The sequence below is a fragment of the Leptonychotes weddellii genome, chromosome 10 (genome assembly GCF_054177405.1).
Source record: "Leptonychotes weddellii isolate Sample4059 chromosome 10, ASM5417740v2, whole genome shotgun sequence".
NCBI lineage: Eukaryota > Metazoa > Chordata > Mammalia > Carnivora > Phocidae > Leptonychotes > Leptonychotes weddellii.
Window position 1 is genome coordinate 91,886,941 of NC_138378.1, and position 13,827 is coordinate 91,900,767.

Here is a 13,827-nt window from a genome sequence, read left to right on the forward strand (position 1 = left end):
AGAGAAATGCATGAACGATACACCCAAATGTCAGTGGCGCTGAATGCAGGAACGACAAGGGTGTATGCTTGTATGTGTGCCTGTTTCTGTATTTTCAACATTCCAACAATAAATTATAATTCTTTCATTATCAGAAAATAAACAAGTTTATTTTAAAATTTTAATATGCAGGGGCACCTGGGTGGCTCAGTCAATTAAGCGTCTACCTTCGGCTCAGGTCATGATCCCAGGGTCCTGGGATCGAGTTCCGCATCGGGCTCCCTGCTCAGCGGGAAGCCTGCTTCTCCCTCTCCTTCTGCCCCTCCCCCTGCTTGTGCTCTCTTGCACACTCTCTCTCAAATAAATAAAATCTTTAAAATTTTAATATGCAATAATAATTGAGGGAACAACAAAATGGACATAGTCTTAATATACTGTGGTGGGAATATAAACTGACAATAATTCTTTTTTAAAAGATTTATTTGAAATAGAGGGAGTGTGTGCCTACAGGGGGGAGGAGCAGAGGGAGAGTGAGAGAGAACCTTCTGGGAGGGGGAGCGGAGGAGTCTGAAGCAGACTCCGCGCTGAGCACAGAGCCAGACGTGGGGCTCAATCTCATGCCCTAAGATTACTACCCACGCCGAAACCAAGAGTCAGACACTTGACTGACTGTGCCACCCAAGCACCTCTGAACTGACAATGATTCTTTTTTTTAAGATTTTATTTATTTATTTGACAGAGAGAGACACAGCGAGAGAGGGAACACAAGCAGGGGGAGTGGAGGAGGGAGAAGCAGGCTTCCCGCTGAGCAGGGAGCCCGATGCGGGGCTCAATCCCAGGACCCTGGGATCATGACCTGAGCCAAAGGCAGATGCTTAACGACTGAGCCACCCAGGCGCCCCTGAACTGACAATGATTCTTGAAAGAAACAGCATTTTGCGAGAAAAATGTACCCTTAAATTAGAAACAGGTCTGCTATCACATGGTAACAACAGTTAATGATACTAGTTTACTGCTACTGGGGAAAGGAGGATAAAGAGGAGTTGTCAATGGATTTCCATCTATTCTGTCTTCGTCAGAACCAGCCATGTTGTCAGCAAGGAAAGGGTTAAAAATGAAATCAAAATGGTATTTTCCCTCTATGTCTTAGGTCCAAATCTACAAATCTTAAACTTCTTCCCATTCTATGTCTAATGTGTCTTCATTTCAGGAAAAAAACCTGAAATATAGAAAACCATAAAGATGAAAGTTGCTTGCAGGGCACCTGGGTGGCTCAGTAGGTTAAGCGTATAGTCATGATCTCAGGGTCCTGGGATGAGCCCCACATCAGGCTCTGTGCTCAGCGGGAATTTGGCATCTCCCTCTCACTCTCCCTCTGTGCTCTCTCTCAAGTGAATAAATAAAATCTTAAAAAAAAAAAAAAAGATGCTTACATCTTCTGATATTAAAACAAATCTGAAACCTATCAAATACCAAATTCCTATTTATATTCATGTGCAGACACATGCTTACTAACGAAAATGATCTCATTTATTCACAAAGTAAAAATTACTGACTAAAATAAAACAATTCTTCAATAAGCAAATCAGTATATATCTCTCTACAAACTTGCATCAAGAACTTCGGTTAAATAAAATCCAAAAAATGGAACTGTTAGATCAAAGGATATGCACATATTACAATCTGATGTTTCTAATTACACTAACACTTGAATGTAGAAGAGTTATTTATTTCCTTACCCTTAATCCCCTTAATCTTGGGGATTAAGAAAAGATCTATGGTCCTCCATCCCTCAAGTAACTCCTGCTTGCTTGCTAGAAACTTCCATTTCTCCCTTTCTCATGGTTGCTATAAACTCACCTTATTCAGTGACAGAGAGTATGTGCACGGAAACAATTTCCTATCTTCTGCCTAGGCCTCCAGGTAAAAGCCTGACGTTGACTCTGATAACTCACTCTCCCTGAGAGTCCTGAGTAACCTGTGATTCCAGACATCCAATCTTTAATTGTCATGAAAGGAGAGAGGCACACAATCTAAAATTCCATTTATGGTCAGTAATAATTGAGAAGAGATAATTCTATTATCCGTTGATGACTTTTATTTCCTTCAAGAACAGAAAGTTAACTGAAAACGGTGCAAGCTTCCAATTCTGACTGGCTATTTTGTGCTGTGTTCCCCAGTAGGCAGGAAAAAGAAAAACAAAGACACCAACCTTCAAGAACCTTACACTCTAAGATGATGTCTGACTAGAACCATCTCGACAAATTATACATAAACCCCACGAGTTTTATCAGCTGCTCACGATACTTTTTCAATTGAATTAAGAAAGCTCCTCATTTCGGAGGTGAGGAGACCATGCAGAAGCAGCACGACACAGCTGAAACCAAGGAAAGCTCCCTACTGATTGTGGTTGCAGCCCGTCTTCCACAGAGCAAGAACAGTGATTATGATGAGATGGTGATGTTCATATTCTGGAATCCTAGCCTAAACTTTCTTTTTGTTTTTGTTTTTTTTTTTTAAAGATTTTTTTTTTTTTTTTTATTAATGAGAGACAGAGCGCGAGAGAAAGGCAGAGGGAGAAGCAGGCTCCCAAGAAGCAGGGAGCCCGATACGGGACTCGATCCCAGGACCCTGAGATCATGACCTGAGCCGAAGGCAGACGCTCAACCGTCTGAGCCACCCAGGTGCCCCTAAACTTTGTTTAAAGGGATAAGAATGTAAGGATTTCTCTGAGGCACCCTGCCATGAAGGGACTACTTGAACACTAAGGTGCACTTATGTCTTTGAGACTTATCCTACTGCTGACATCACATTCAGGTTCTGGAATAGCTTCTCTGGACTTCTTAAAACGCACAGACAAGATTAAGCAATGAGGTAGACAGGATCCTTACCAGTGATGCTCTGAATGAGGGTCGGGTCTAACAACATGGATATAATGATTTCTCTACCACCACTCTCTCTTCATAATAAGGCAGACTTAGAGGACGAATCACAGGTCCAAAAGCCCTTACTGCAGGAAATAGCTGAGGCCAATAATCAACAGGTACCTAAGAAAATGCTTTTAAGACACAATGAAGCAAAAAAAAAAAAAAAAGGGCGCCTGGGTGGCTCAGTCCTTAAGCGGCTGCCTTTGGCTCAGGTCATGATCCAGGGGTCCTGGGATCGAGCCCCGCGTTGGGCTCCCTGCTCCGCGGGAAGCCTGCTTCTCCCTCTCCCACTCCCTCTGCTTGTGTTCCCTCTCTTGCTGCATCTCTCTGTCAAATAAATGAATACAATCTTAAAAAAAAAAGACACAATGAAGCTTCTGTGATCCAGATCCCAAGGTTGGCATACAGGAAAGGAATGGCTCTTTTTAAATGACTACCTGCACCAGAGGCTGGGAAGAGGCATTAATCATTACATGCAGAATGCTGTAATTAGCAGCTTTTAAAAAGCCAAGCTTTTTGTGTTCAAGATGTAGAAAAACTGACACCGGACCATATACAAGACACACCCATAAACTTACGCACCCAATCAAGTAGGTAGTTCCCAGCTGCTACTATGTATCTAGCACACTAACATCACCTTCTAGTATAATAGTACAGTTTATATGTTTAACTTAATTTTTTTAATAAAGAAACTATGTTTCTTTTTTCTTTATTTTATTTTATTTATTTATTTGAGACAGAGAGAATGAGAGAGCCAGAGAGCACATGAGAGGGGGGAGGGTCAGAGGGAGAAGCAGACTCCCTGCCGAGCAGGGAGCCCGATGCGGGACTCGATCCCGGGACTCCAGGATCATGACCTGAGCCGAAGGCAGTCGCTTAACCAACTGAGCCACCCAGGCGCCCTAACTTAATTTTTAATTTAGTTCTGTCCATTTGACTTGAACATCTAAATGGAAAAATTAAGTGAAAAAATAAAAATATCAAAGAACCTACCCATCCAACAAGTAACTCAATAGCTTTCCTTTTATCTCTGACACTTTTTAAAGACCTCCAGTCGTGTACACATCATAATTCTGTCTATCTGCAGCCAAGTGGTCTGGGTTCAATTTCCCAATCTGCCATGTAAAAGTCGTGAAACTGAAAAGTTACTTAACCTTTTTGTGCTTCAGTCTCTTCTGTAAAATGGGGATAATAACAGGACCTACTTTATAAAGTCATTGTGAGGATCAAATAAAATACATATAAAGCAACTGGAATAACATCTGTCACAAAGGTTCAATGAATGTTAGAATTTTTAAAAGCCAAGTTTGATAAACACGGTCTATGAGACTGAATACAGTACTGTATATCCATAACAGGTCTAGCATCTGACATAACAATTTTATAGTGCTTCAGAGTGTATGCAGCATATAATCTATTACTAATGACTTCAGGCACTGTGCAGGAAGCAAGCCGCCTCTCTCCTTGCCCCCCCAAAAAGTGTTCCAAAGATATTTTCATTGCTCAAGTCCTACCTAGCTCATGAACACGAAGTAAACCACTAACTATCCAGAACTGTCCTGGTCCTGGTTGACTCTCTCTCTCTGCCAGTGGAATCAGAAGGAACAGAGTTGCCTCCATGCCACTTTGAAAAGCTTATAATATCCAATGAGTATTGTGGCTCACAAACTACAAAGGACCTCAGGAATGCCCCAGTCAGGTTTTCTCCTGCATGCCATACGGCACTGAGGAAATTCTGGGCACTTGATAATGTCCCTGGAGAATAAAAAGCCAGTATTCACCAAATTACCCCTCTTTGCTGCCAAAGAACAATGGGGCTTCAGTAATTTTCTCCTGTTACAGCAGAAATAGATAGGGCATGACTTCAACATTAGCAAAATGTGAAGATCACTCCAGTGTGCACTTGTTTACATCAGCATGAGGGCTGGCTAGCATGGCTCTGTGCTTTGGCCAGAGACTGCCCCTAGCCCCATTCAGCTGTTGGGAAAATGAGAGCCACAGATGAGAAAATGTGGCTCTGTACTACTCCCTCTCGACTTGGAGAACAAAACAACAAAAATTAAAAGCCTCAAATGTTTATAACGCTTCATCATAATTCAAAAGAATTGTCAGTAAATTCACCAGGTAAACTCCTTAAATTTATAAGATGGGGACCTCATCTTAATTTATCAAGCACTTAGTATACGCCTTAATCTAGAATATACTCAGAAAATATGTTCAACAGTGACTGAATGAATGATCATTTATTCTATGTAATTTCTATGTTCAACACAGGGGTGTCTTGATAATTATATATCAATATGCTATCTTACTTCTTATGCATGATGAAAAACACATTACTAATTTTTCCATTCCAAGCAATTTGTTAAAGGAAACATTACTTATGAACAGATTCTAAGCTATCAGGATGGTAAATTAAAAATGTACTTGCATGTTTTGGATACATTTTTAAAACCATTTGTCAGATTCTCGTTCTGGCAAGATTCTTACGACTAGCCACATTACTTCTTGAGCTTAAAATGAATCTTTATATTCTAGCTTCTTCCAATTAAGTAATAAATGTGTATGGCTCTTCAGCATTTATTAGTTATATACATCTTTAAGAAAACTATGAAATATGTTTTCATGTTCCATTTATTTGAACAAAAATTAGCTTACTTTCCTACTTCTTGAAATACCCCCATTGGTAGATAAAATGACTGTTTCTACATTACCTGTGTGATTATTTTTTCCATCAAAGGACCCAAGTCACACAGAATATACTAACTCTAGCCAATCTAAACATAGTGTCCCCTAAAAAACCTAATAAAGCCAAATGGCTAACAGACACATGAGAAAATGTTCAACATCACTCAGCATCAGAGTAATACGAATCGAAATCACAATGAGATACCACCTCACACCAGTCAGAATGGCTAAAATTAACAACTCAGGAAAAGACAGATGTTGGCGAGGATGCAGAGAAAGGGGAACACTTTTGCATTGTTGGTGGGAATGCAAACTGGTGCAGCCACTTTGGAAAACAGTACAGAGGTTGCTCAAAAAGTTAAAAATAGAACTACCCTAAAACCCAGCAACTGCAGTACTAGGTATTTATCCTAGGATACAAACATAGTGATTCGAAGGGGGCACATACACCCCAATGCTTATAGCAGCAATGTCCACAACAGCCAAAGTATGGAAAGAGCCCAGGTGTCCATCAACAGATGAATGGATAAAGATGTGGTATATACATATATAATGAAATATTACTCAGCCATCAAAAAGAATGAAATCTTTTTGGAACTAGAGGGTATCAGCTAAGTGAAATAAGTCAGCCAGAGAAAGACAATACCGTATGATTTCACTCATACGTGGAATTTAAGAAACAAAACAGGTGAACATAGGAGAAGGGAAGGAAAAATAAAATAAGATAAAAACAGAGAGGGAGAGAAGCCATAAGAGACTCTTAACTATAGGAAACAAACTGAGGGTTGCTGGAGGGGAGGCTGGTGGGAGGATGGGGTAACTGGGTGATGGGCATTAAGGAGGACACTTGATGTAATGAGCACTGGGTGTTATATGCAACTGATGAATCACTAAATTCTACCCCTGAAACTAATAATATACTATATGTTAACTAAATTTAATTTAAATAAAAAATAAATAAAAATTTAAAAATGTTTTTAAATTTTAAAAAAATTAAAAACTTTATAGCAATGCTGTCATGTTACTACTGAGATCAAATTATTTCTGAAAAGATCTGGAGCACGAGGAATTCCAGTATCTTTGTCATACAATTTCTGCTTTAGAAACTCTGGATCCATTTCTGAAAATAAAAATATGTACAAAGTGCTGGGAGCTAGGTGGGTGGGTGGGTGGGTGTGTGTGTGTGTGTGTGTGTGTGTGTAATACAAGGACCAAATCACAGCTTAAGTAAGTCTCCAAACCTGTCTCAGGCCAAAAAAGACAGATTCAATACCCACACTGGGGGCTAAAGAAGAGGGGCCAATTTTTGAAATAAAATTAATACATTGTATTTCCCTTAGAAAAACAGTTTTTAAGGCAATCATGACTAGTAGAGAGGTGAATTACATAACGATTGTGAACAAAAGCTGAAAAACTTGCTGTAACACGAGGCGAACACCCACACGGCCCTCCCTTGCACACCCCGCCCCTATGCGGCCGCCTGCACATGGCCACGCTCACTCGCTGCCGCTATGTGAAACATGCCCCGCCGTCTCTCTGAGGTTAAGTAAATGCCAACTACTTTCTGAAGTTTATCTGACCTTGACGGTCAGTAAATGCTACCTTTTGAGTTCAAACATTTTGTTAGACCTCCAAAATATATATGCTTAAATGTTACCACGAGCATATCATAAAAGACCACCACCATTCCTCCACAAACCCCAAAACTACAAACCAGGGACAGAATTTTTTCACTTTGGCTTCCCATCAATGTGCAGAGCACATACGAGTTAATACAAAATATAAAGTTTTCATCCCAGAGTTCCTCAAAAGAAAATAAAAGGCCGTATATTCTACAAGGTCTAGAATCACCTGCCTGGGAAACAGATCTTGTGTTTTAGTTCTAGGGTTCTAATGTCTGGCTCTGTAACATTCTAGGAATCTGGAGAAGACCAGCATTTCCTAAAACAGTGTTTGCAGGACACTGTTCTGCAGGATGCTAACAGGTATGCACATCCATTGGGAAAAATCTGGATTAATGGTTACTTGACTGCAGTACATGTGCAAAGCTTTAATATGGTAATCACAGTATAAATCTCCAAGATAAAATCCCATTATGAAGCCTTTAGTAAACTAAGTTGAGCAAGATCATGAGGCACGTTTGGAAATCCTTCAAAGAAGGCTGTTTTGTGTTTTTTCTAATTGCCACAATATTACTGAATGCTTCGTATCAGCTTCTAAGATGCTCTTACCTGATATGAGTTGCAGGTAGAGATTCATACTGGCGCGACAAAAAGAGCTCCCTATGTTTCAGCTGATGCTTCTGTTTATCAGTCAAGTCTGCCTCAATTGTTGTTTCCGATTCTTCCTCAATTTCTTCTACACAAATAAAATTTAAAAAATGCATTATTACAGGGCACATTATCTATCTGGACATTAAGACAGATCAACCTGTCATTCAAAATTTTCTTCAAACCAACTTTTACTATTTTATTTCAAATTTACATTTATTTAACTTGTCATTTGTGTTACAACCATAAAATGACATGAATTGGGGCCACAAACAAAGAGGAAGAACTCCAATTTTAAAATGGCAGATGGAACATATGCATTTATCTCCTCTTCCCCCATAAAACTACACCAAATAGCAATTAAAATGCACACACATTTCAATGACAATGAAAGTGGAAACAACGATAGAAGAAAAACTTTCAGCCAAAAAAAAGGTTTTAGAAGATGGAAAGCAGATGCAAAAAAAAAAAGACAAACTTAGCCAAGAGAAGGAAGTGACAATCTATATATGTACAGACAGATGCAAGGAGAAGGCAAGCACAAAGCTTGAAGTGACTTAGCCCTCAAAGATACCAAGTACTGTGAGAAAGAGGAGTGGGTGAGAGAAAAAGACAGCAGGAAAGGTTGAAAGTCTATCTACAACACTGTAACTAAATCCCAGAATACTCTATTTAAAAAAGAGAAAAATCAGGAAAAAAATTAAAAATTAAAAAGAGAATAATTGGAAAACAAGAAATAGGATAACACTTTTCAAATTTGATAACACAAACAAAAAGCTGGACAGAAGGATTAGAAGTTACTGCTAAGGAAATCTCCCAGAAATTTCAATACTAAGACAAAGAGATAAATAAGCGAAAACCAAAAGCTAAAATAAATAAAATAAAATAAAAAATTCATGAAGTCCAACATCCCAAGAATAAAAGTTCCAGAAAGAAACAACAGAAAAAACACATTTCTTCATCTCTTTTGGTGGGGAGAAGGGGTGAGGAAAGACTTATCAAAGAATGATTCAGGAACATTTCCCCTTATTGAGGGAGAGGGACGTCCAGACTGAATTTCTGGCATACTTAATTTTTTTTTTAAGTGCTAACATGAGATCACAAAAGTTTACAGAAAGAAAAATTAGGTCACATGCAAAGAAACTAGAGTCAGAGTGGAATTCTATATGAATAGCAACTATTCTATCCTAAGATGGTGGAGCAATGTTATCCAAGAGGAAAAATGATAGTCAACCTAGAATTGTACTTGTAAACTATTTATCAAGTCTGGAAACACAGTAAGAATAATATTTTATTCATTCAACCAAGATTTATTAGGTGCCCAAACAGGCACTTTTCGAGGTGTTGGAGATAACCAGTGAGCAAAAGTTATTAGGAAGAAACAATTCAAAGTATTTGCCTTTGAGAAACAGGGTTGGAAGCAAGGGAGAGGAGACAGCAACGTTGCATGAAAGTAAAAAAAAAAAAACAAAAAACCCACTGCATTTAATAATCTTTTTCCAGAAAAAAAATAGTGTCATTTACAAATACAATTCCAAATAATTTTATATACAAAAATTTCTTAATACCTCTAAGGGTTCACAGATCCTCTGCAGCCTTACCTGGGCCAGACTGTGTGGGAACAGCAGGGGCACTGAGGACTCAGATGGTGAGACTACTGGAAGGGGCAGTGCTCCTCATGTAGGAAGAGCTTAAGTTTAAGACTCAGAGGCCTTAATTTTGGGATACTGATAGGCAACACATACACAGATATACATGTGTGTGTATTTCTGCTCCTCGCTATTCTTACAAGTTCTCAGTTATGGGCCCAGAACCACAAATGAGATTTTATCACATACATAATTTTCTAATTATAACAGTGTTTTTGAACTGCACGAGGGCAATGAATGGGGCTAAGCCATCAGTCTTTTCTACAGTACTTTCAAATTTTTAAAACTCTTGATTGAAAATGAACCTGAAAAACTGATTTAGAAAGACTGACGTAGGTTAAAAAAACAAACTAAAGCAACTTAAAGTTCTTTGAACTCTCTCTTAATGAACTACCCAAAGAGAAATCCAACACTAAAACAGTTACTTCCATAGACATTTCACCAGTGGAAATCAATGAAGTTATTGGTGCATTAGCTCTATTAGCACCAGCAAATATCACATACAAAATCATACTCTTTACTTAATGAGGATTTGATAAATTGCTGTCCTGTAAAACACAACTAACTGAATTCTAATGTGTACCCTACAGAGCTAAAACTGCAACAAGCTCTACAAATAATAGCAGCAAAACTTACTGTCTTATACAACCTCTTGGTACAGCGTGAAAAGAACTAGAATCTCTGACGTGCAATGGAGCCAAACACAGAAATCACCAAACAGCACCTAAAACTCACCTTCCAAAATTTACCAGTGTTAAATTTCATTTACGTATTTTCATAAATTTACAGTGGCTTCCGAATAGGAATGATTCCCATGCCGTTAACATCCTAAAAACATTAAATGACCACAGTGGCAAAGCTGGCATTTAGACAATGAAAAATTTAAAAGACTTCAGATGATTATCATCATCAGAAATTGGGTACATGGTAATATATTTATAACTTTTAAAAACCATTTTACCAAGCTTTATGGAACATCAAATTTGCTACCTTCCAAAAGTTATTAAAGTCCCATATCCTATACAGTGATAGGAAAGACGGATACTAAATTATTTATTGTACTTTCTTTATAGCTGGCAAAGTTTCACCAGTTTATTAGCAAGAAGGTACTGGAGATATGGAGGGGGAAAAAGACTGCAGAAGGAAACTGTACAAGAGGATTGTATGAAGTTTTAAGGAGCAATATAAATGTCACTATACTTTATACTGATATCTTCTGGGGCGCCTGGGTGGCTCAGTTAGTTAAGCATCTGCCTTTGGCTCAGGTCATGATCCCAGGATGCTGGGATCAAGCCCCACATCAGGCTCCCTGCTCAGTGGGGAGCCTCCTTCTCCCTCTGACCCTCCCCCTTCTCATGCTCTCTCTCTCACACACAAATAAATAAAAATCTTTAATTTAAAAAATACTGGTATCTTCTGTTTTAGTAGTATGTGCCATACAATGCATGACCCACCAAGGCTCCTGCAAATTTCAAGGTTTTCGACTGCAGTATGAGAAAGAAGCCATGGCTAAAAATCTCAGCAAGGCTAATTGCACATGCAGGCTGACAGGGGATGAGGTAAGGCCAGCACAAACAGTATCCAAGAAGTGGGCAGCAGAGAACAAATCAAACTAGCCGAACTGTCTAGAGCACCAGAGCATCCAGCCATGGGATATGGGAGATCAGTGTTCAGCGGTAGGTTACAATCAGGGACTCAGGCAAAGCTTTAGAGAATGGGCATGTGACATGTATAAGACCAGAGCCGTCGGCTGATGAATTTAGGTACCTGAACAATAAGGGACAGAATGAAGGGAAGGAGCAACCATTCCTGGTTCTAGTTCCTTGACTCAAAACTGGGTGTTTTTCTGAATAGTTCAGAATTCTCATTCTTCCATATTAGTTGGGAGGGATGGAGGGGAAAGCAGAGAGGAGGAGAGTCCTCCACAGGTTATTCTCAAGCTTCCTTTGGTCTGTATTTTAATGGAGCATCAGCCCGTGATGATGTTAGCTGGTACAGACCAGACAGAAAAGCAGGCAGTTAAACATTTGTCTGTAGATGCATTTAACAAGTACCCAAATGTTAGAAGGCATATTATTGGATTGAAAATAGCTCAGTATTGATGGAACTCAAGTTTGTCTAGTAAGAAAAAAAATCCTCAAAAAAGGAATAAGGAAGTTGAATAAAATTAGAAGGATTTTTATGACAATGGAAATTTCAGGGAACTATCTGAATGAAGAGAAACAGTTTGGCAGTTTAGAGGCAAATAATAAAGAAAAATCAGTTGTATTTCCATCATTAGCAATGAATAATCCAAAACGGAAATTAAGAAAACAATTTCATTTACAATGGCACCAATAGGAAAAAAATACTTAGAAAAATATTTAACAAAGGACAAATCTTGTAAACTAAAAACTATGAACACTGTTAAAGGAAATTAAAGACCTAAATAAATGGAAAAACCATGTTCACGGACTGAATGACTTACTATGGTTAATGTGGCAATTCTCCCTAAATTTATCTACAGATTCAATGCAACCTCTATCAAAATTCCAACTGCCTTTTCACAAATATTAATCAACTAACCCTAAAACTCATAAGGGCATATAAGTGACCCAGAATAGCCAAAATCGTTTTGAAAAAGAACAAATTTAAGAGGACTTTTCTACTTCCAGATTTTAAAGCTAAAATAACCAAAACTACGTGGTATTGGCATAAGGATAGACATATACATGAGTCCAGAAATAAGCCCATACATTTATGGTTAAATGATTTTGGACAAGGGTATCAAGACAATTCATTGGAGGAATGAAATTTTTTCTACAAATGATGCTGAGAACAGCTGGATATCCACATGCAAAGAATAAAGTTTCACCCTCACACAATATATAAAAATTAACGCAAACTGAATCAGTCCTAAATATAAGAGCTAAAACTAGGGGTGCCTGGGTGGCTCAGTCAGTTAAGCGACCGACTCTTGGTTTCAGTTCAGGTCATGATCCCAGGGTTGTGAGATCAAGTCCCGCATCACGCTCTGCACTAGGCGTGGAGCCTGCTTAAGATTCTCTCTCCCTCTCTCTCTGCCCCGCATCCTGTGCTCATGCACTCTCTCTCTCAAAAAAAAAGAGAGAGAGCTAAAACTACAAAACTCTTAGATAAAACATAGGTGTAGCTTTTCATGACCTTAGACTAGGTAATGGTTTCTTCACTATGGCACCCTAAAGCCTAAGCAACCAAAACATAAAATAAATATATACATATAGATATATATATCATATATGTATGTATATGTATATAAATTTGAATATTAAAATATTTGTACTTAAAAGGACACTAACAAGAAAGTAGAGATGGGGGTGCCTGGGTGGCTCAGTCGTTGAGCATCTGCCTTCACCTCGCGTCATGGTCCTGGGTCCCTGGGATCGAGACCCGCATCGGGGTCCCTGCTCAGCGGGAAGCCTGCTTCTCCCTCTCCCACTCCCCCTCCTTATGTTCCCTCTCTCAGTGTGTCTCTGTCAAATAAATAAATAAAATCTTAAAAAAAAAAAAAAAGAAAGTAGAGATGGGGCACCTGGCCGGCTCAGTCGGTACAGCATGTGACTCTTGATGCTGGGGTTGTGAGTTCAAGCCCCCCGTTAAGCACAGAGCTTACTTAAACAGAAAAAAAAAAGAAAGTAGAGACAATCCACAGAATGGGAGAAAATATTTGCAAATCGTGTATCTGATAAGGGTCTAGTATCCAGAATATATAAAGAACTTGTACAATTCAACAATAAAAAAAACCCAATTAAATAATGGGCAGAGGATTTCAATAGACATTTCTCAAAGAAATATAAATGGCCCATAGGTATATGAAAAGATGTTCTACATCATTAGTCACTAGAGAAATGCAAATCAAAATTACAGTGAGATATTTCATACCAACTAGGATGACTGCAGTCAAAAAGACATAACAAGCATTGGCAAAAATGTGGAAAAGTCGGAATCTTTGTACACTGCTGGTGTAAAATGGTGCCGCCGCATTGTTACACAGTTTGGCAGCTCCTCAGATGGCTAAACATAGTTACCAAAGACTAGCATTATTCAGCCCTAAAAAGGAATGAAGTGCTGATGATTCATTCTACAATATAGATAAACCTTGAGGCATTACACCAAATGAAACATTCTGAAAGTGAAAGACAAAAAGGGCCATATATTGTATGATTCCATTTATATGAAACACCCAGAATAAGCAAACCCATAGAGACAGGAAGTGGATAAGTAGTTGCTAGAGGATGGGTGGAGTGGGGCGCAGGGGAGTGACTGCTAATGGGTATGGGTTTCTTTGCAGAGTGA

General features: G+C 38.8%; 1 protein-coding gene across 1 annotated transcript in view; it reads right to left on the reverse strand.

Moving 5' to 3' along the window:
• MTA3 (metastasis associated 1 family member 3) overlaps positions 1 to 13,827 on the reverse strand; it is a 147,518-nt gene that overhangs the window by 95,905 nt on the left and 37,786 nt on the right. The window contains exons 3-4 of the mRNA XM_081797296.1: positions 9,466 to 9,475; positions 7,826 to 7,952 (exon numbers count right to left, since the gene is read on the reverse strand). Coding sequence (XP_081653422.1) covers positions 7,826 to 7,952; positions 9,466 to 9,475 — 137 coding nt within the window. The remainder of the gene's footprint in view (positions 1 to 7,825; positions 7,953 to 9,465; positions 9,476 to 13,827) is intronic.